At 35.2% G+C, this 23,430-nt stretch overlaps 1 protein-coding gene across 1 annotated transcript; it reads left to right on the top strand.

Annotated features, from left to right (window-relative positions):
• The first annotated feature begins 8,123 nt into the window (after positions 1-8,123).
• On the top strand, positions 8,124-16,639 carry LOC144979629 (uncharacterized). The gene is made up of 5 exons (XM_078926435.1): positions 8,124-8,309; positions 9,921-9,959; positions 13,678-13,796; positions 14,342-14,422; positions 15,718-16,639. Exons 1-5 carry the CDS (start codon positions 8,258-8,260, stop codon positions 15,865-15,867), a joined length of 441 nt encoding a protein of 146 aa, XP_078782561.1. The 5' UTR covers positions 8,124-8,257; the 3' UTR covers positions 15,868-16,639.
• Positions 16,640-23,430: the final 6,791 nt, after the last annotated feature.

Here is a 23,430-nt window from a genome sequence, read left to right as displayed (position 1 = left end):
TTCCTTCAAATATCGATTGATTGAAATGACCCTCATCTTGGAAAAAGATCTCAAACCTGGGACTTTCTTCTTTCTTAAGTCCAGGTTTGAGAGCTTTTGCCAAGATGAAGGTCATTTAAATCGATTGACAGTTGAATGACGAGTTTTCTGGCCAATTTTTTTCAATACGATTTTTTTCTAGCAGTTAAATGGTTAAGGGGCTATCACTAATTTGCTTTGCAAAGCATCCCCAACGGTATATATGATGCCAGGTGATTTTTTTATCGAGGGTATGTTGGAAACCAGCATAGTTCGGCTGAAGCAGTTGATGGATGTTGATGCTAGTGTCGATTTGAGATTTGAGATGATCTCAAGGCTAGACAAAGGTGACTCTTCACCTCACAGCGGTATTATGGTGGGTTGGTTTAGACTCTTAGACTGAAATAATAGTCAGATAATAAAAACAACAGAAACTTGAGATTTTCAATAGAACAATACCCATGAAAGGTGCTCAACGCACTTTACAAGGGGTTCCTAGCCAACCTAAACGTTTAACAGTTAGGACGAGACATGACGCTTGTTAGGCGATATTACAACTATTTTTCGGACAGAGACAACGCTGTTAACTGCCTGGTGTTCATTTTACACCTGAGTACGGTAAGAGAATGTGAGTAAAGAACCTTTTCCAAGGACTCAAAAATGCGCCACTCAAGCGGGACTCGAACCCAGGACTTTCATACCACAAGACCACATGGCTGCACAGGGTAACATTCAAGGATAAGTGGGTAGAAATGCCACATTATAGTTGTGACGATTCGGGCCGCACCCGGGGGGTCGGTAGAGCCAGGTAGCCGAAAACGTCAACAAAAGAAAGGAAAAGAAAAGACTAAGAGAGATAGACAGAGGGAACTCGTTGAAAAGTTCCCCCTGAGAGGAAGATCAGGCCACTGCTCTGGGCCTAGCCTGGTCAGAGTGAAGAGAAAGAAGGCTTAAGTCCGTGTTCCACGACCACACAATGGTAACAATAAAATAAAGGAAATCAAGATTTACAAACACGATACAGTTATTACGAGAAACTAAATTACATCTACAACACAAATAGGAACGACACAACTCTACTTATGCATTCATCCTTCTTGTCTCCTTCCTGATATCCACGAATAAGAACACCACTACAGTAACATGACATAAAACAGGACCGCTGGAAAGGCGTTATTATGAAACCTACAAGAACTGCCTCTGGTTTCCCCCGCGCTTCCCTTAAATAGCGCCAGGTTCGAACCCTGATTGACTAAAAGAGTTGTTCAAAATGGCTAGCAACCCGGGTTATGTCTTAGCAACCATCGCTAAGGCATAAAATTGTCTTATGAAGTTAAGGAAATTGATTTCATTCTCATCAAATATAAAGAACAAAATGAGCCCAATTTTCATAGTTCTGATTATAGATTCAAACTTCAGCACCCAGTCTATACAGAAATATTTGTGCGGCAATGTAGCCTTATGGTATGACGCTCGTTTTTTGGGGATGGAAAGGTCCTGAGTTCGAGGCTCGCCCGGCACATAGTTGAGTCCTTGAAGAAGGTTCTTTACTCACATTCTATCACGTACTCAGGAGTAAAATGAATGGTTAACAGCGTTGTTCTGTCGAAAAAAAATTGTAATATCGCCTAACAGGCGTCATGTCTTGTGGTAGCTACATGTTGCGTGTTTCTGTTGGTCATGGACCCTTTGTAAAACGCTCTGAGCACAATAAGTGGATTTTGCGCTATATAAAAAATCTCAAGCTCACATTTAAAGTTTTGAACCGGTGGGTTAAATTTTATTTTCTGGTTGTATTATTGACGTGATTTCAATAGCTCACTTGTCTATCATGTGAGGGAAGTGTCCCGGGTTCACTCGATGTTATATTTTCTGATCACTCTGTCTACCTAGCAGTGGTTGGATCATTGAGTTTGTTAGTTTTGAAGAAAAATACATTGCAAAAGGCAAGCGTCTTTTCCAAAGAACATTAAGCAATTGTTACTGTTAGTTTAGAGATGCAAAAACCAAGATAGACTCCGGTTTCATGGTTGACCGTAAAGGCTTTGAAGAACTTCTGCAGCAACAACAGTAGTAGTAGTAGTAGTAGTAGTAGTAGTAGTAGTAGTAGTAGTAGTAGCAGCAGCAGTAGTAGTATTAGTAGTAGTAGTAGTAGAAGTAGTAGTAGTAGTAGTAGTAGTAGTAGTAGTAGCAGTAGTAGTAGGAGTAGTAGTAGTAGTAGTAGTAGTAGAAGAAGAAGAAGAAGAAGAATAAGAAGAAGAAGAAGAAGAAGAAGAAGAAGAAGAAGAAGAAGAAGAAGAAGAAGAAGCATAGTATCTGATGATCTTAACAAGTGGTCCAAATGTGGAGGCGCTGAAGGTTCCTGTGACACAAGACATGTCGTTCATGGATCTGTACACGTTGCTCATCTCTAGTTATGCTGCTAACATATCAAGAGATATTCTTAGTATTTTAGCCCTGTTGTGATGGCAGAAGGGTTAGAGTACTCCAAGGAAATCGTTGCATGCACTAAGACTTAAATTTTGAATAGTAGTGGATGACGAATTGCACAAAGCTTCTCTCTCACAGCCAGACCGAGAGTGCCGTAAACGGTACACGTAGGGTCCAGGGTTCAACTCACAGCCCAAGACGAAAGTTTTTCTTTTCTCTGTTATCATTTCTCTGCTCTCTTCATAACATAACATAACATAACATATGGTATGGGGCAAAATAGGATAAGATCCCTTGAATGCCCTTAATATTAACAGTAATGCCATAAATCTATTGATTAAAGAATACAATAATGATACACGTGGTAAAGATAGTATTTCAACTTAAATGTACTCATGTATATGCGGTGTACAAACATAGGTATATCTTTAACCGTGACATGCAAAGCACACACACACACACACACACACACACACACACACACACACACACACACGCATATAGAAGATCACCGTAATAATATAATAATCACTGGCGGTCGGTCAATAGAGCGAAGTTGTTTTGTGCCGCCCTATATTTTCCGTAGATTAGCATGTCAACCAAACAAAAAACTTCAATTTTAAAATTTTGATAAAATTAAAAATTTAGCACATACTGCTTTTTGTTTTGAATATAATATTTGATGACTCGTGCGTCGCTCAGCGAAGGTGGCGTCAAATCGGCACGTTTCAACTTTCCCCCGTGGCCTGCGCGGGGTGACAATGAGCGGAGGGTGTGGTGTGGTGGGGAAGTTTTTTGTTGTTTATATGAGCCAGGCTTCGTTTGGTCGTCCTGTCCTTATCCTATATTCTGTTGTACCTTGAAGAAAGTTAGTGTTACCACTCCCCAATCTCCCTCCACCCTCCCTCCCCAACTAACTATTGTCTTTCACTGCTTAAATAATTAGGCCAAGACGGCCAATCTAGCGATGCACGCCCTGAGGTCCTACTTGGGATAAATTAAAACCCTATCAGTTTTATCACTGAAAGAAGAGGCTTTGCTTCACTAAGATATACGGATGAAGAGAATGGCAATAAATATATATTTTATCATTGTTGGTTTTGCTTAAATATATATTAAATATCAAAAAGAACATTAAACAAAGTATGCACCGAGAAGAGCCCCAAGGTACTATAAATAAAAATCCCTGACCCCACGGAGTCCTTCATCCCCGCACACTCCCAACGATCCCTACTCAACTGTATTGTGTGCATTGTCTAATAATAGTATAATTATAAAGATGTCGCTGATTGTGTGTGAAGTTAACAAGTACTTTGCGTTTGGAATTTAATGTGGATTTTTTAAATTCAATTATTCTAAAGTTGTGTGCCATACCGTTAGTATTCAGAGAAAATGTCTTATCGCTGTTGTCATTGTTTATGAAACCTACCTGTTTTTATCTTTGGAAAGATTTCTTGAATCATTTTATTTTAAAAAGTTATTTCTGTAATTTGTAACCAATCATGAATCATGTTGATTTTTAAATTGAAAATCAATTCCGACACTTATCCCCTCAAGAGAAAATAGTGGTGAAAGATTTAGGTCCACACAAACCAGTGAATTTTAACTTAGTTTCTAACACTCCGGGGAGACAGCGCCGATTTAATGATTATTTTTAAACTGTTGAATGGCTTGCTGCCAGTGTAAGTGAAAGCCGTAAAACGCTTCATTGTTTTTATTGCTTGATTTTTGGTGATGTAAGCTATAACGGACAACAGGAGGATTCAGTGATATTGCGCACATCTCTCAGGCACTGAAGAAACATTCTGAATCAAATAGCCATGTCACAGATGCTGTTAAATATAAACTTTTCAACGTTGTAGATATAAGAAATCAGTTGGAAACAGGACATGCTGCGTCTGTGAGTCGTTATAACGAACAGGTGAAAGTTAACAGACACGTTTTGTACAAGATAATTGATGCTCTTTTGTGAGTATGTCTCATTAATATTCTAACACACACACACACACACACATACATGCACACACAAATATACGCACATATGCAAACATATGCACACATAAAGACAAACAATTGCAATACCCCCCTCTCCACACACACACACACACACACACACACACACACACACACACACATACAAAGTAGGTCAAATTTTGTTAAAGTAACTAGACCAATAAAATTTGATTCTGTATTTCGGATTTGTGCCGCCTTAAATACAATGTGACCAACAGCCCCTGATAATAATACATAATATATACATACAAGATTGAAAGCCATGTCAACAGCAGTGCAAACACGTATTATTCAACTCTTACTTAATCTTACAATATAAATGGGTAGTCCGTTACACGCTAGGTGAGTGGAAATAAAGAATCGGTGTGGTTTTCTTATAGTAAAGGTCTATGGTGCAATGGCATAAAACGGTCTCAAGTTTTGTCGAATGACTGGATAACAGTATGTCGGTAACTTCAATCACGAACATTGTGTCTGAGTCGACGTGCTCTTATTTGTAGGTCTGATATCCCGATTCCGTCAAAATTTAAGATTTCCATTACAGCAATGAGCCCAGAATTTTTTATTTTTAAAAATTGAGCTTTATATAGCGCAATGTCCACTAAATGTGTTCAAAGCGCTTTACAAGGGGTCCCTGGTCAAACAGCAACATTTAACATGTAGGACGGGACATGACGGGGGTTTAGGGGGTGCTGCTGCTATTGCATGGGCATGTGTGAGGGCATGAATGCTAAGTAGAGCTGCAACTACAGTAATAGCTTCTTCGTCGATTGTGCTGTAAATGCACCGGGTACAGGGAAGTTAACTATGACTATGTTTGCGAAGTTGAAGAGGGCGAAGAATCGCTTTTGAGAATGTTTGGGACTTAAACATTAGGAGAGAATATTTCATGAAGAATGATAACTCCTTTGTTTAGATTTCAACTCGATTTATTGAAGATAACAAATGATTGAACATTTTGCGGAGAAGACGTAACCAACAACCATATTAATCAACAAACTAACAGAAGCTAAATGAACTTAGTAATAGTAAAAGTAGTAATTGTACACATACCTCTGAACATTCGGGTATAGTTCCATTATAGTAAGGTACTCACTCACTCACTCATTCCCATGACCATAATGTGATCGGATTCAGACTTCATTCATCACGGTCTCTGGCCTTTTCTAAAGGTCCAGACATGTCCATTCTTTGATGCAATCATGCCACACTTGCGGCTACAGAGAGGACGTCAGCCACTCTCTTCGCAAGTCAATAGTCAGTGGTTATCAGCTAATCCTTGGGTTCTTGGAAAATATAGAAACACGGCCGTTCATTTAAAAAGACTCTTTTGTAGACCAAGATATAATGTAAAGTATTGCTTTAAAATCTCTTCAGACATATAACGGTCAACTTGAAGTATAGACCAAATCATTTCAAAGATCGATATGGCAACATCAACGTCTGGAATGGAGGATTTAAATGCGGCATCTGGCGATTCTACTGCTACGACAGAAGATGCTCCATTTGACGACGTCGAGATGGCTTCAACTGGCATCAACATGCTACTCAATAATGGGTTTGATGAAGCGTTTGACTAAGAACCCAAGGATTAGCTGATAACCACTGACTACTGACTTGCGAAGAGAGTGGCTGGCGTCCTCTCTATAGCCACAAGTTCATGCCACAGTTATTTTTCTTCTGTTTTCCTCTTCTTCTCTGCTCTTCCACTGTGCTCTGCATGACAGTTTGCACAGGTTTTCATGGCGGACATTTGTCCGAACAATGACAGTTTCCTTCTTCTCGGTATTGACAATAATGGTTACTGTCCTCCTGCTCGATCCTTGACCTCTTCATAATATTATATCTTTATATGTCATGTGCACCAAATATGAAACTCCAGATTTTCCTTAGCTCTTATTTACAAAAGCACAGATTCGTTTTAGTGAGATAAGTGACAGAAATGTGTAGTCTGAATGATAATAAAACGACTTAGAAGGTTTTGAAGTTCACTTCCTTACTACTATAATATGTCCCCATCTATCGAATCTCTCAACGTCCCGATCCCGACCAGTTGAATAACATAAGTTAGATATCCTAATTGGCTACACGGGTAATAGATAAACATCGATCACTGATCGCAAACCCGTTAAATATTATATACAGTTGTGTGTGTGTGTTGGTTTGTATATTTTAGCTGGCAGATGTTGTATTTCACCTAAACCAATAACATCAATAGGTATTGAACAAAATACGAAACAGAGATATGTCAAGTCTCATCTAATCCCACTGCCGTGGGTAAGTGTCATAATTAATCGATAACAAAATCACATCGCCCTGTCATTTTAAGGGTAAATATTTGTATTGATGCTCTGCGTTATTAAAAAAAACAAAAAAACTCATAACATCCGCCAACCGGTTATACCGTATTAACACACAAAACAATGTGTAACTTTAGACTTTTATAGTCTGATTAATAAGTATTAATAAGTGAGAACTAACTACTCATAAAAACGACTGGCTAAAGATAATAACAAAGAGTTGAGTGGCGTCAGTTTCGTTCTGTCCATAATATTTTCTAAGAAATAGGTGAAATTTTGTGATTTGAAAAAAAAAATGCAGATATTAAACTCAACAAAAAAAAAAAAAAAAAAAAAAAAAAAACAAACCAAACAAACAAACAAACAAAAATAACAAAAAGAACAAACAAAAACAAAACAAAAAAAAAGGAAAAAAAAACAAAACAAAAAAGAAAAACAAAAGAAAGAAAAACAACCCCAAAACCCCCTAGTAAATAACAAACATAAAAAACCCCAACAAATAACCCCCCCCCCCCCCCCCCCCCAAAAAAAAAAAAATCAAAACAAAACAAACAAAAAACAACACCCCTCTAAAGCAAACAAAAACACACAAAAAGCCCCATCCCCCCCCCCCCCCCCCCCAAATAAAAATAAAAAAAAATAAATAAATAAAAAATAAATAAAAAGCAACAAAAGACATTAATATAAAAAAAATACCCCATCAAATTTTGGGAATTTAGCCAAATTGATATTGTGGGCAATCTCGTGTAATCCCAGGGACCTTCTTTTATTTTACAAACGGAACGAGCGCCCTTGTCCGGCTAGTTTGACATTGTAGTTTGATGGTAATCAACGGTGCTAATCATAACTAAATTAGTTTTTATGTCTGCCCCAAAGACATGATGCTTCCCCCTCCAAGTCACTGGTCCGCCCGTTTGCGTTTCCGGTTTGTGCTCAGAGCAAGGCTGTGTGTAAGAGGTTTGTGTGCTGGTGATGATGCCAGTTAAGGCTATACAAATAGATTAGCTCATACTACTGCTGTATAAAAAAAAATCACGTAAATTCATCAAGCATAGAAAGGGGTTTATAGCTTTATAAATAAGCAATTGTATATCTTGTATTTATAAGAGTTTCATTCTCATAGAATTAAGATCATTATTTTATTCGTTATCATAAATCTGGTTTGAAATTTGGTTCAGACAATGTTTGCTATCAAAATTAATTTTGATCATTTGAAGATAATAACAAATCAAATCTTTTAGTCTTACGTCAATGTAATTTTGTTTTATATAGATAAATAAATATAAACCAAACAACTACAACAAAAGACTTTTTAGCTACATTCTTATAGTTTAGTCGTTATCGATAAAAAGTGTATCTGGCATATTCTCCCATTATCCATCCGCCATCCATCAATGGAAACAAGAAGCAGGGAATTTGAATGGGTTAAAGTGATGGAAATGTTTGTTTCCTGTAGACATATACATTGTGCATGATATTAATACATATTTTTTAAAATGGTGCGTCACGGTAATAGAAAAAGAAAGTCTTCAACTCCACAAAAACTAGGTAATTAAATTTTGGTTAAGGATAAGGAAAACGAAAGTAGAGTAGAGACTGAGATTGATTCTTTACTTTAATTTTACGCTCTGTGATTATCCCCAGACACCTGTCTGGGGATAACGAAATTTCGTTATCCCCAGACACACACTTGAAACTCCGCTCTTTTAAACAATTATCCATATTCCAGAATATGGAATGTTTCTGAATGATAAGAATGAGAATGCACACAGAATCATAGAAATAGAAATAAGGAAAGTTAATTCTATAAATTATAAAAACATAAAATTAACCAACATTTAAATCAGTTGTTACTACATATACACAATATGCGTCGACTTCGAAGTTGGTGTCATGGCCGAATGGTTTAGTCGTCTGCCCTGGAAGTTTTACCAGAATCAACGTTGTGGGTTCGAATCCTAGTTCCGCCACTTTTTAAATATTTTTTTTTTAAATTCCGTCTTCTTTTTACAGAACGTCGCAAGGGATAAATGTCCATCCTCCCCCCCACCCCCCCCCCCCACTCGAATTCCAATGCGCATGTGCAATCAATAGATTATTTGGACACAGTCTGAATAGTTTCCCGTGGGAGTATAGCTCTTTTGTTTGTTGTTTTTTTAAAAAAAATATTTTTAAATTATTGTTATTGATTGATAATTACAAAAAAATAATGATAATGCAAATGAAAATTATGATTTTAATTTTAGTAACTGTCTACACCCGCTTTTTTTTGACGAGAAAGACCAAATCAATGATGTATAATAGTCTGTATAAATATAAAGGATTTTTTTTTTTTCAATTTACATTTTTGTATTCAAGGTCTATCTTGTATTTGTAAAATAGGGTTTCCCCACAGATACCGGTATATCCCTCATTGAACACACTACTGGTAGTGGTAACTGGTCTAGATGTGATGAGCATGCTTGAAAATACTACCTTAAAATTCTCCCCATAGCCAGGAAAAAACCAGGACAAAGCAGGGAAAAATATTTTCCTAATTCACTTCTAGGCCTGTCCATTGTCCATGCCCCTATTTTTCTCATCATTATTGATACAAGGACCTGCTCCACCCCTTTTCTGACCTATACTCTCAAAGCAGTATTAATTATGTCCGGATAAAGCAGGTGCTGAAAACTGAATTTATAGTTATAGTCAAAAATATAAAACTTGGGGTTGGGTTTTATTAGTTATGATGGGGAATACAAAGTTTCTTGCATTGCAAAAAGCCCAAACTTCAAGTTTCTTATAATTTTAAAGCTAAATTCACTCACTGTGGTCCGTGTCACCCTGACATAATACCGCTGAGGGATAGAGACGGTGGGTCACATTTGTGCAATTTGTTTTATTCATGTGTGTAAATACACATTTTTAATTTCATAGAAAATACATTTTTCATTTTTGGAATATTGGCTGATCTGTTTCATCTTTAACTATTGATGAACTGGAATTGAAATTTTACCTAATCATCAAAAAGATGATTTCTATCTGAATGGCTTCCTAAGCATTGTAGAAAAGAAAAGGTCTACAAATGACTAACTTTCACTTTGTCATTACCGTTACTTAATATAAGCATTTACTAACAAGTACAAGCGTTTAATTGATTTGTTTTGTATATTTCAGGTCAAGCCAAGGCACAGAACCAACCTGGACCCTCAAGAGGTTTGTTTTGATGACAAGAGAATAAAATGTCATCTCTATGTAAAATACATTACACATATCTGTTATTGATCTGTAACTTAATAGGTTATTGCTATGGCATAATATTTGGACAGTTTAGTGGGTCCATAGAAAGAGAATTAAGATCTCAACTCTTTCATAGTTGTGTCAACTTTTACCCATGGTTGCCAGATCTCCGATTCCGAAAATTTGTTCAATTAATCTTTTTATAGAGTATGATACCTTCTGTTTTTCACATGATGACCTGCCTCTAATCCTCACATCCTTTCACCCATTGCCGCCCAAATCGCCCGTAATCGCCCGCTCAGAAAACATCTGCATAAGTCCGGATCTACGATATCGCCCGCCAGGTGCCCAGTGTCATTGAACCCGTATATTAAAAATGTGTGTAGAACCACTTCTTTTTAATTGAAAAACGAAAGTAGAGAAAGAGTAAAAGCGAAACTAGCCGTTTCCCGATTGTTTTTATCTGCTGCGATTTTTTGAAGTTTGTCGACCAAATCGGTTGTGGTAACGTCCTTTTTTTATATTTTTTTTTTTTTTTTTTTTTTTTTTTTTCTGGAATGGCGTTTGAATTACTCACTTCTCGGGCGTGATCAACGTTTTTTAATGGATAGTGATGATGATAGTACTCATTCAGGCACTGAATCAGACATTGAGGTTGAGTTGGATGCGCATTTTGATGACATTGACAATGGGTTTCATGTGTTTTAATATTATTACATATTTTTCTATTTAACATTTTTTTTTTCAAATCAAAATATGAATCAATAGTCAAAAACAATACATCAAATTAAAGGCCATTCATTCTTCTTTCCAAAACAGCTTTTATTTTGTTTCTAACATGCCTCACATTCTTGCAATTAATTTTTTAATGAAGTGTACTATGACATTTGGAAGAGTTATCTCCCCTCGCATGGTCAGTGAGAGACATTCTTTCAGATTATGCCGGGCAGCAATGGGTTAAGAACTTCTTTAGTGACAATTGGTCTTCATTTGGTGATATGTCACCTATTCTTCACAAGTGATTTATGAAATTACATCAGAAAATTGCAATCTGTTCAGGCTCAGTTTTGTTCCCAAAAATGTCTTAAGTATTTGTTTCTGTTTGCATATCATTTCAAAAATTTGAATCCATACCCTTTTCTCATGGCATTTTATACAGTTTAAAATGATTCATTAAAATTTCAAAGGGGTCACAAGTTTTTGAAGAGAAATAATTTGGAAAATTACTTTATGTAATTGAGTCACTGGCTTTCAATGCATATAAGCAAGGTTGATATATAATTATGTAACCAAATATATATATATATATATAAATTATAGATTTGTAGGAACATTATGACCATTTTACTTTTTGTCAAGCTTGATGAATGGAACTTATAATGATGATGATACAGTCCAAGCCGCTACGCAGAAATCATTCCAATTAAGGGGTGTTCCATTTATCCAATTATGCTTATACTAAACACTCGTTTGGCTAATGAGTACTAGTTCTTGCCAAAAGGCCACTCATGAAATGGTCCGGGGACTCTTTCACAACTGCCTTATTACAGGGCTTTCCCATATCCACCACCTGGAGTCCTGCTGGGTTGGAGTATTTATCTTCTACTGGTGGACTGACAAGGTTCCCTAGAAATTATGCTGATAGCCTTCAAAATTGGTACAAGTTATCAAGAGCTCATGCATTTAGTTACATTTGTAGTAAACTTATCGATTTTGGTTGCTTTTTAAAATTGGATTTTATGTGTATAGAAATAACCCTTGCATGTCCCAGGATTATGCTTTTTTTTTGTCTAGCAATTTAAAACAAAGGACAGAAAATGCTCTGAATCTAGATTATGTTATAATACAATAGTCCAAATAAACTGCTGTTTTGTATCATGACAGTGTTGTGCGTTAGGGTGTCCCGTTTTTGCTTTTTGAAAAGTTGATCGCTATGAATACTGTTTTCATGTGTTGGGTCACAGTTATTTTCTGATGGGTACATTCAGCTCTTAGGACGAGACATGCAGTCTGGTAGATGCTAGTATCATTTTTTGAACATTACCAACTCTGTTTATCACTACACCAAGGGAGCCTCCAAATTTAATTATCATGCTCAGAAGTATAGGGGAAATATGTACATAATGCCTCTCTTCAGGGCAGATCTCTTGTTTGAATATCTGACCTTATTAAGGTCATCTTGCATGTCAAGGTGCAACGCTACATCAAAGTAATACATTTGCCTGTGTAGAGTGTTAGTGTTTTTACATTAAAGTAGTAAGAACAGATTTTACTGAGACCTTTCTATTTATTTAAAAAATTTGTATTGAAGGTAAAATGACTTGAAATTAATATCAGGGGATGCTACTCATGGGTTTTATTTTATTTTATTTTCTATTGAGTTGTCACCCTTAAGTTATAATATGAGAAAATGATCCAATAGCAGTTAGCTGTTCTGATAAAATCAGGATTGTCCCGATTTGGCAATCTGGAGAAAAAAAAATTGTGAAAAATCATTACTGTTAAAATGTAAGGGAATAACCCTGACATGGCCCAGGATTATGATTTGTTGACTTGCAAATTTAAAACGAGGAACTTACAAATAGAGTATATAACTCTAATTCTAGAATACAGGATATAATTATCCAAACATTCTGCCATTTTTTGGTCTTGACGTTGTGCACGTTAGGTTGTCCCGTTTTAGCTTTTGAAAAGCTGGTCACTATGTGATCTCTCTCTCTTTGGAGTGGTACACATAGAACTTAACATGAGCAGTTAGTAGTGTGACAATACAGTTCAGCAAATGTCAGGGTTAATGAATGCAGATCACTTTATGAAAATAAAAGAAAAGAAACTTTGGCTGTGTAGACGATAAACAGTTATTCTCCTAGAATAATTAATTAGCAATATGTGGGTTTGTGATTTTGGGCTTTTGGGTATTTGTTGCTAATGACAAAGAGGATATTTTTTTTTTTTTTTTGGTCTAGCCTTTTTCAGTTAAACCAGCAAATGCTGTTTACTTCAATATTGCTTGAGAGTCTTATTTATCATATTTCATTCCCCACATGACATAGACGTTTCACAATGAAACTGATTGTAATTGACAGGAGGCGAGCTCTTCGCTGATGATGAAATTATATTTCTGCAATCCTTTGCTTGACATGTAGTGGATATTTTTTTGTTGTTTCCTCGACATAAGATGAACAATCTGTGACAAATTGTAAAATTCACCAAAACTAAGTTTATCAGACTGTGACTTTTTAAAATTAATAGTAATTTTTGTGGTGCTCAAGTAGATCAGATCTTATGCTATTTTACATTATTAAAAAAAAAAAAAAATTATATTATTATTTATTATTACTATTTATTATTATTTATTATTATTATTATTATTATTATTATTATTATTATTATTATTATTATTATCATTATTATTATTATTATCATCATTATTATTGTTATTATTATTACTAATCTTCTTCTTCTTATTATTATTATCATTATTATTATTATTGTTATTACTTTGTTTGGGTTTTTTTTTTGAGGGTTTTTTTTTTTGCACAGTCTTTTAAAAATTATTTCATTGTTCGTTTAAGATGGTGACAGCCAATCATTTTCAAGTTCCAGGTAAGATCAAGAAAGATGAAGGACAAGTTCCCTAGTTGATGTCTGTAGAGTTCTTGTCTAATATTGTTTCTCCTTTCTCTGTTATCAGAAAGTGTTACTCCTCCTCGACGAAAACGAGCAAGACCAGGCACAAAGGCGCTGAAGGAAATTCGGCAGTACCAGAAAACAACGGATCTCCTTATTCGCAAATTGCCCTTTGCTAGATTGGTAATAATTAATATTTATGAATAGATCCAAGAGATGGAACAAACCTTTTAGGGGCTGCCACAAAAGTGGTAAATTGTGGAGTAGACACAGTGCATGATAAAAATGTGATCAGTTATTTATTAGGATTATTGAATACCTGGCAGCCAGATAGATCGGCACATTAAAGAGCAAAAGAAAACCCAGAATAGCAGTCCAAATGATAACTTTTTTTGGTCTGTGACGGTGTAAAACAACCAATGCTTAAAGTTAAAGTCCTCCTTATCATGTTCCTGTCATTTGTATAGTTTTGAAGCATTATTGTGAGAGCATCAGCATTTCAATAACAATAGTTTTGTCTATATCTCTTGAGTAAAAATTCTCTCTTCTTATAAAGATTATAACTTCTGAAACTCAAGACGAATCATACAACTCATTAGTTTTGCAAAAAAAAAAAGTATTGTAAACCCCTCGGGTAACAAAAATTAGAATGCGTCAAGTAAATTATGTGCTAATTTTCCATAATGTTTTTGACAATTATCTTATTATTGTAACTTTTCATTTTTCAGGTAAGAGAGGTTGGCATGGCGGTTTCTGCAAGAAGTATAGAGTTATATTGGCAAGCAAGTGCCATCATGGCTTTACAAGAGGTGAGACCGTTTATAGTATAGGATATATTTGACCAAAGGGATGTGGTGGAGATAGGGGATGAGGCAGGTACTCCATTCTCTGAATTTGTATAAAAGAAGTTTTCTGAAATGGGTTCTTGAATATGCTCTTGTGGAGTCAGGGAGGTAAACTTTTTCTGTTTCCTATCCAGACTTGCCAACTCTCCCAATGTTGTTGGGAAACTTCTGATACTTATTTTCATTCCCTGTTTCCCTAATTTAAAGCTGTTTTCGTGATTTTTGATGATAATTTACTATTTCATAAAAACCATCACCATCATCATTATCATCATCACAACCATCGGGACCATTGTCAGGTCTCAATTTAAATTTGAGATTTGGCCAGAATTTTGATTTTGAAAAGTTGGCAAGTCTGCGGCCTGTTGTGGAATGAGACTATTTGTGTCCCTAAGCCCTGCCTACTGGGAATTTTTGCAATGGGCGAAATAAAAATGCGATGCATGTTTTGTTTTTTTAGACTGTTGATATAAAATATTTTTCATCCTGTATATCATCTCCCTGTTAAAATAATGTTCTTCTGAATTCCAATTATTGATGTCTGATGTGTACTTTATAAGCTATGATGGCACCTGTGTTTACTTCAGTTTGAACTAGTCTTATATGCATTCTTTTATTTGGTGCTCAAATGTCGGAAACGGAACGTCATCAGTCTCCCAAAGACAAACAAGTTGAATTTTACAGAATTGTATCATACGATTTGTAATGCACTTGTTAATTTGTATTATTGTTAAGATTCTGAAATAGGGTGTTTATATTATTCCTCGCATTCTCTGTTGTTATTATCCACAACATACTTTGATGTGAATCTATGTTGTAGAAACAGTCACTTACAGCAATATTTTTTGTCACGTTTCATCATATCATCGTATATGAAAAAAACAATAATTTCCCCCCCCCCCCACGTTTGGAACGAAATTGAATATATAAATTTTCTAACATAGTTTCACATCAAGGGTAAACTGGACTCTAAAAATTAATTACATTTTTTTTTAAATTATGAAATTTTAGTAAAGTCTTTAATGCTTTTAGTGACGAGAATGATTAATGATTGTTTTTTAAATAGCAAAAATATTTTAAAAAACATTAAATCAAAATTATGTAATTCTAATTAAACAGATTTCAAATTCAAATTTTACTACGTTGTTCACACAAAAACATGACACCAGGTTGGGTTAGTTGTTGTAAATAATAATGATAATTAAAAATAAAGATATTAGTAGATTCTTAGTCTTCTATTGATAATATTCTATCTCCAGGCTAGTGAGGCATTCCTCGTAAGAATGTTTGAAGATGCTAACCTCTGCTGCCACCACGCCAAGCGCGTCACCATTATGAATAAAGACCTTTGGCTTGCAAGGAGAATAGGTGGTTATGGTATTTACATGGAAAGAGAGTATGACAGATAGCTCTGTTTTATTATTAAATGTAGCAATATTTTATTTTGTATGATCAATTTTTAAAATAGTTTACTGTTTGGTTTTTATAAACATTTTATTCAATGATATGGAAAATTAATTTTGTGTTTGCACGATAATTTCTGTAACAACTTGAGATTCCTAATGAGCTGGAGTGTCAGTGTGATTGATATATTTTAAAATTTATATTATATTTCTATTGTTTGCAAAAATTTTAATTGTAAGACTTGTATAACGAGTTTGGTCAATATGATAATCATGGATAGTTGTAGCACATATGGTTATCTCACAAGTTTATTTACTTACTAATGCTAAAGGTCTTAATCTTAACGTTTTTAATCTCATTAATGCGTAATTTGAATGTAAGGATAGCCCTGGCAAAGTTTAGAAAAGAGATTGTCCAAATTCTTTTGTTTATTTTTCACCTCCATGGTATAATTGTTTATATTTTATTATAAGAATAATACATGTACTTGCATGGTGTCAGACATCTTTACTCATTTTCCTTAAATTCGTTCTGCTAATGGAACAACTTGCATGCTGATATCTGGGCTACAGACTATCAGTAAGATACCATAATTTGTCTTTTTATCTTTTACCTTATAATTTGCATAATATAAGATTTGAAGTCATGATGAATCAAAGATTTTGTGAATTTTAATGAAAAGCACAGAACAAAAATGAACATAACGGCTTTGAAATAAAACCAAATTACTCAACATGGAACATGTCAGGCTCTTCTTCAATTATCAAAAAACAAAAAGAAATAAAGTAAGAGGATGTTTTGATTGTTTTTGTAGTTGGCTGAAGTATGGTTTTGAGCCCAAAACATAACATGTTAAGTTTTTTTATCATTTTTAAATTCGTTTTTGTTCAATACTTTTTACAGTCCATAGCATCTAGCAGCTTAATGTTTTCTCTGGTTTGTACATTTTAATGTTTATTTTTTCATAGGAAGATAACTTTTAAATTTAACTTTGTACTGTATTCCTCTGCTTGTTTGACACTTGGTTAAATTTGGAAGTGGACAATAAATTTGTACAGGTCTAGACCCATTTTGTTGGAAACTATTTTTGCCGCAATGTTTTGTTCAGTTATTTGCCTTCTATCAGTCCGAATGAATGTCTTTTTGTTCATTTTGAAGACTTTATTTATACTCCTATAATTTCAATGCTTAATCCAATGATACAAGTTTATCCCTACGCAGTAACAATTATTTTTTTCCCAATAAAGAAAGTTTTTTGTTTCTAGGATCCATGAATTCACCCAAATATCTGATAGTTGAAACTGACATTTATTATGTAACCTCAAGCATACTTATTTCAAACGTTGATATTTTTCCTTCAATCAGGTCCCAGACCTGTCGCTTGTACAGATTTAATTCTTATATGCAGATTTTTTTTTCTAATTCAAAAACGTGACAAATATGTGTTTTCAAACACCAGATTCTGATTTTTGTTTCATCAAAATTTGAGATTGCAATGGGTGAAAATGTTGCGAATTTTGCAGGAAAGGGATATGTGACCAAACTGAATAAAACATGGCTGGAAATCAAGCATTTTGTGATGATAAAGTTTTGTGTTGTTGTTTTTTCCTAAAATATACAGATTTTTTTTTTTTTTGTCTGTTCCTTGCGGCAGGTCTAGGTCCTCAAGACGGCTCATCTGTTTTTGTTTTTTTTTAAATATTAAATTCCCATTTTACGATTACTTTCTTAATCTGGCTTGACCCATGTGCATTGCTAGTGCCATTAACTTTAAAACAAATAGGCAGATGAGACTAAAAACTGAAGAGTGCTTATGATGTTCGAACTGGGATAGTCTAAATTGTTTTTTTTTTTTATCATGATGTGCATTGGGCATTGGCCATACCGCAGCTTGTCTTCAAATGACCTGCATTACGATAATTGTCTGATATGTCTAGCAATACAATTGGTCAATTCACTGCTTGATTTGAAAGTTAATTTATAAATTTGTTAAAAAAAGCAGCCTGTTTACATTTTAAGAGAAAGATGTGAAAGTTGAAAAGCAACATTTGACTTTCACTGATAAGTGGAGTGAGTGGAGAGCTGAATATTAATCTTCTCAAGTCGACGTCTACTTATTTGCAGGTCTGATAACCCGCATTGTTGTGAGCTCAACGTTGGATTGGAAATGCTCTCAAACCAATCTAAAATGTCATTCATTACGACAATGTTAATCAAAGCCATAACTGTTAGGCTATCAGACCTGCAAATATATGAACATAGTCCCAAGTGCATTTAATGATCAAAAAGAATAATTTGATAGGCCACTCGTTTTTCAAAAAGATGTAAATAAATTAGATTTTTTTTTGTTAGCCATTTTAAGGATTTTTCTTTGAAGCTTCGCATTATTTCTTATTGTATAAGTGTGGCTTTGTTGTCTTGTATGACACTTGCTTTTGGATCAGGAGTTCCTGAGTTCGCACGTTGCATAGTTGAGTCCTTGGAAAAGGCTCTTTACTCACATTCTCTCATCGTACTCGGGTGTAAAATGAGTACTTGGCTGTTAATTGTGTTGTCTGTCCCAAAGAATTGTAATATCGTCTAGCAAGTGCCATGTCACGTCCTAATTGTTAAGTGTTGCTGTTGGCAAAGGACCTCTTGTAAAGCAATTTGAGCATGCTTGGTAGATATTGAACTATATAAAAGCTCAAGTTTTATAAATGCCTTACATTTTTTTAATGATAAAAAAATACACAATGGAAAAATATGTATATATTTTAATTTTTTTATGCTGATTTTTCAAAACATTTATTGATTGGCAGTCTAGTTTTGAAACTTTTATCATTTTAATTTTAAAAAATTCAAATTCCTGGTAAGTAGATGTTGTAATTGTAATTCATGTTATAATCTTTGTTGGTTTGATTCATTTTTACGAAATAAAACGATACAGTGAACAAGAAAAGTTCCATCTTGTTTCCTTTGTACATGATTCGTGTCAGAAAAAAGCTATGTATCCTGAGTTTTATTTGTTGTTTTTTGGGTTCTTTTCTGGGTGGGGATCCTGACCTCCCATAGTGGGCAGGGAGGTACATGCTGTGTCTTCTATCCCCCCATAACCGTTTTCCAATTGTTTCCTGTCATTGTCTTGGAATGAGATTACTTAGTTTTGTCCTGATCCTTGCCGGAGTTCCTTGGCTGGGAGGGAAATAGTCGAATGTATAGTTATTGTTTTGGGAGATGATATTTTTTTCCTTGTAAATCATTTCTCTGTTATGCATTGTATTATGTTTAGTTTACATATATTATATGATTGGTAAATATTTGAGTGTATTCCTCTTAGTTGGGACCTGTGCTTGTGTCTGGATGAGACTTTTGACTTTTAGGTGATCTCAAACTAAGTACTTTGACGGTGTGCTCTTGGAATCTACATGTGATCCCTATTTGAACCAGTTTCCCTTTGTCTTACCTTTTCTTTTGTACTTTAATTGTAATTCTAGAACTTTTTACTATCCCATTTTCTTCCTTTTTACTGGCGCTGATATGACCTTAATGTGTTGCAAGCGCTGTAAAACCCTTAAAAACAAAACAAATTGGGTTGTTTTAAAAGTGCTGTCCTGGGTGGGGTTCCTGACCTTCCATAGTGGGCAGGGAGCTACATACTGCGTCTTCTATCCCCCTATATCTGTTTTCCAACTTGCTTTCTGTCTTTGTCTTGGAATGAGATAACTTGGTTTTGTCTTGGCCCTGGCCGGATACCCTGGTTATTGAGAGAGAAACAGTCAAATGTATAGTTAGTTTTTGGAGATGATATTTTTTCCCTTAAAAATCATCTCTCTGTTATGCACTGTATTACGTTTTGTTATACATATTATGTACGATTTGTAAACATTTGATTGTATTCCTCTTAGGGACCTGTACTTTTGTCTGGGGATGAGACTTTTAGGTGATCTCAATCTAAGTACTTTGATAGTGTGCTCTTAGAATCTACATCTGTTTCCTATTTGAACAAATTCCCCTTTGTCTTCCCTTTTCTTGGGTGTTTTAATTATAATTCTAGGACTTTTTCCTGGTGCTGATTGCTGATATGACCTCAATGTGTTGCAAGCGCAGTAAAACCCTAAAAAAACACCAAATGTGCTGTCATCTTGTAACCATTCTGTCATCTTCCTCTTAAATGGCACTGAAATTACGTTGAAGTGTTTCAGTTTCAAGCGGTTATTTTCTTTATATTTTATGTTCTTTGAGTCAGGCATGTGTAACTTCTTACTGTATAGTAGGTTGTTGGGAGTTGCTTCTTGGGTCGCTTTTACTTTTATTATTATTATGCCCATATGTGGTAGTGGGGTCTCATGCTGTCGTTTTATTACAGATTAGGAATAAGAGAAGATGATTATCTGTAAAGCACTGCAGCAACCACCACTTAACCATCACTACTACTACAACATCCACATCACCATCCCTACCACCAATAGTTTAACAACAACCACCTACCTGATCACCATCCCCATCACCACTACTACAACCACCACATCACCATCTTTATCACCGCTACGACAACCACCATCACATCACCATCACTACTACTACTTACTACAATAACCACTATCATATCACCATTCCTACCACCAATATTACTGCACTCCCACCATCCCTACCGTCACTACTACTACAACCACCATCACATCAACAATCCCGTCCGCCAAAATTCACCATTCCTACCACCACTACTAACAATAACCACTACCATATCACCATCCCTACCACCGCTACCACTACTACTACTACGACCACCACCACATCACCATCCCTACCACTAAACTTCACCATCCCAACCACCACCACTACTACTACTATTAACCACTACCATATCACTATCACCATCCCTCCGACAATACATCCAGCATTTCAGATCTTGAAAAAATATCGCTGAGAAAATGGCAGCAACGGCAGGGCTTTTGAATACCATGAAATTTATTTGTCAATCACATGCATTGATGTCTTTAAATTAGTTGAAGAAAATTGAACTCGAGGCCTTTACACTGCTGTGGAACAGAAGGTAAGGATCTAAGTTGTCTTCACTAGCGGAGAAACTTAAGCGTCGAAGGGATAATTCGTTGTTTTAATCCTTGAATAAAAAAAATCACCTTGGAAACACTGAAAACTCCTTGAATTTCAAAATGGAATTGCAGTGGAACCCTGGGTGTTATACATGTATCTGGCTGAATATACTTTCCAAAGGGTAGCAAGCAAGATTAGTGGTGCAGAAGACTAAAGTCTTGTGGCTCTGGAGGATTTTATATATCTGAGTTTGTGAGAATCTGAAGCTATTTTGATAAGGAACTCATACCTGCGTCTATCGATAGTATGCGCTTGGCTAAGACTAAGAAGCTCACAACATTGCCATCCGGAAGTATAACGGACCAACACACAAAACTATGTGTGCAAACTTTTAATTCAGGTGAGTGAGAATTACTCATAAACGCGGATGGCAAAACATCAATAACAGACCTGAATGACGTCAACTTCATACTATCTATATAATAATATAAGCTTGGTATTAGAGTTGATTGCTTTTGGAGTCGACTATGTACGTCGCAACTTTTTCCACAGCACCTGTGATTTAAAAGTTTATTAGTATTATTATAATAATAACACCTATAAAATTCTCAGATTCCTCTCAATAAAAAGAAAAGAGCGCAAATTTAGACCGTTGTGGGTTGAACTTTCAGCATCTTGTCCACACCGATTTGATACACCGTCTCAATTTGATTTGAAAACATCGCTTTTTTGGTTTTTGTGTTGTTTTTTTTTTTTTTTTTTAGTTTGCCCCAGCACATAGAACACAACAAAGAATCGCCGATGAAAGGTCTATCAAGTTCGACCCCATAAAGAAAGATGAGGATAGGAATAACAGACATTCGGACAGGCCGGAGGATTCGAGGATTAATCATGGACATCTGACCTCAGAGTCTTGACCTCTTGGCCTCCGCCTGACAAGTTACTATTGGTTTATTTTACAATAATGTATTCGATGACGAAACCATGAGATTAGATCTGTAAAATGATAATAACACAGCATAAAAGTTTCAACAGCGCATATTATTTTATTATTTTTAAAATGATTGTTCAAAGACGCTTGGCATTGATATTCATTAACAATAAATAAGTAAATTAATGAATTGAAATATAAAAGAACAAAGAATAACACCCCCCCCCCCCCCGCCAAAAAAAAAGCACAAGAGAAAACGACCAAAATTAAAATTACATTAGGTTTGTAATTTTAGTTTTTGTTGCTTTAAAAAGTTCATCGAATGGCCTAAATTAACGTTATAGAAGGAACAAAATAGACATCACTCAGCTATTTTTTTTTTTTTTTTTTTTTTTTAAACAGCCATTTTAATGAGCAGTTCTCAGTTCTCACTAAATCTGTCACTCAGACAATATCTAACAATGTGAAATTGAATGTAAGCTTTAATTTAATATACAAAAACAGATAAAATGGACGTTTCGGGTTTCCCCTTTATCAATAAAACAGGATGGATGAAACACTACAGACGAATGATATATTGTGGTAGTGGTGTTGTTTAGATGACTAAACAAAAACCAAGTCACTCAATAAACGTTTAATTATACATAATATAGTTTTGTGTGTTAGTTCGTTGTATCCTGTTGGCGCATAGCATCAGCAGAACAAACTGGAATTTCATTAAGTTTTGACTTTATATTCAATTTACACCATCTTAAAAAAACTTGAACTTTTATATAGCGCAATATCCACTAAATGTGCTAAAAGCGCTTTGCAAAGGGTTCCTGTCCAACAGCAACACGTAACATGTAGAACGAAACATAACGCCTGTTAGGCAATATTTCAATTATTTTTTTCTGACAGGACAACCCTGTTAACGGCCTGGTAGTCATTTTACACCTGACTACGGTGAGAGAATGTGAGTAAAGAGCCTTTTCCAAGGACTCAACTATGCTCCGAGCGAGGCTCGAACCCAGGACCTTCCGATCCGAAAGCGAGTATCATACCACAAGATTACATAGCCGACATCTCAACCAAAACGACATAATGCCATTATGAGGCGGTGGTTCACAAAGACGGCTATTATATTTTAAAAGTTCTTTTAAAGAAATTATTTTCTTTTCTATTCAACGAAACAAAACAAAACTTGACTCATATCTGATACACTCGAGCACGGTTTCCTTGAACTTCTGGGACGGACAAAAACATTCGAGAAAATCAAATCGTAGTCCGAGGAAGCAGTGTACAAAGAATAATAAGCAAAATAAAAATAATTAAAAATTAGGGACATTCGAATGGATATAAATCTCTTTCTCAGCACCTAAATTATCCTGATGATATAATTACTAATACCGCATTGAGCGTGTGGGTCACAAATATTGTGACCTTGACCTTCGCCTCAAAACGGTATTCCAGTGGAATACTGATAATGATAAAGTCAATACCAGAAAGATTGGTTGACTTTCTTTAAGCAAGATTGACTTTATCCATTGTCAATGGACCACACTTTCACTTAGATCAAGAACAGACTATTCGGGACAAACAAGAAGGTGCACTTTAAGCA

Source organism: Berghia stephanieae, chromosome 9 (genome assembly GCF_034508935.2).
Source record: "Berghia stephanieae isolate SIO BIC M18660-M18661 chromosome 9, UCSD_Bste_1.3, whole genome shotgun sequence".
Lineage (NCBI taxonomy): Eukaryota > Metazoa > Mollusca > Gastropoda > Nudibranchia > Aeolidiidae > Berghia > Berghia stephanieae.
This window is presented reverse-complemented; position numbering and strand designations above follow the sequence as displayed.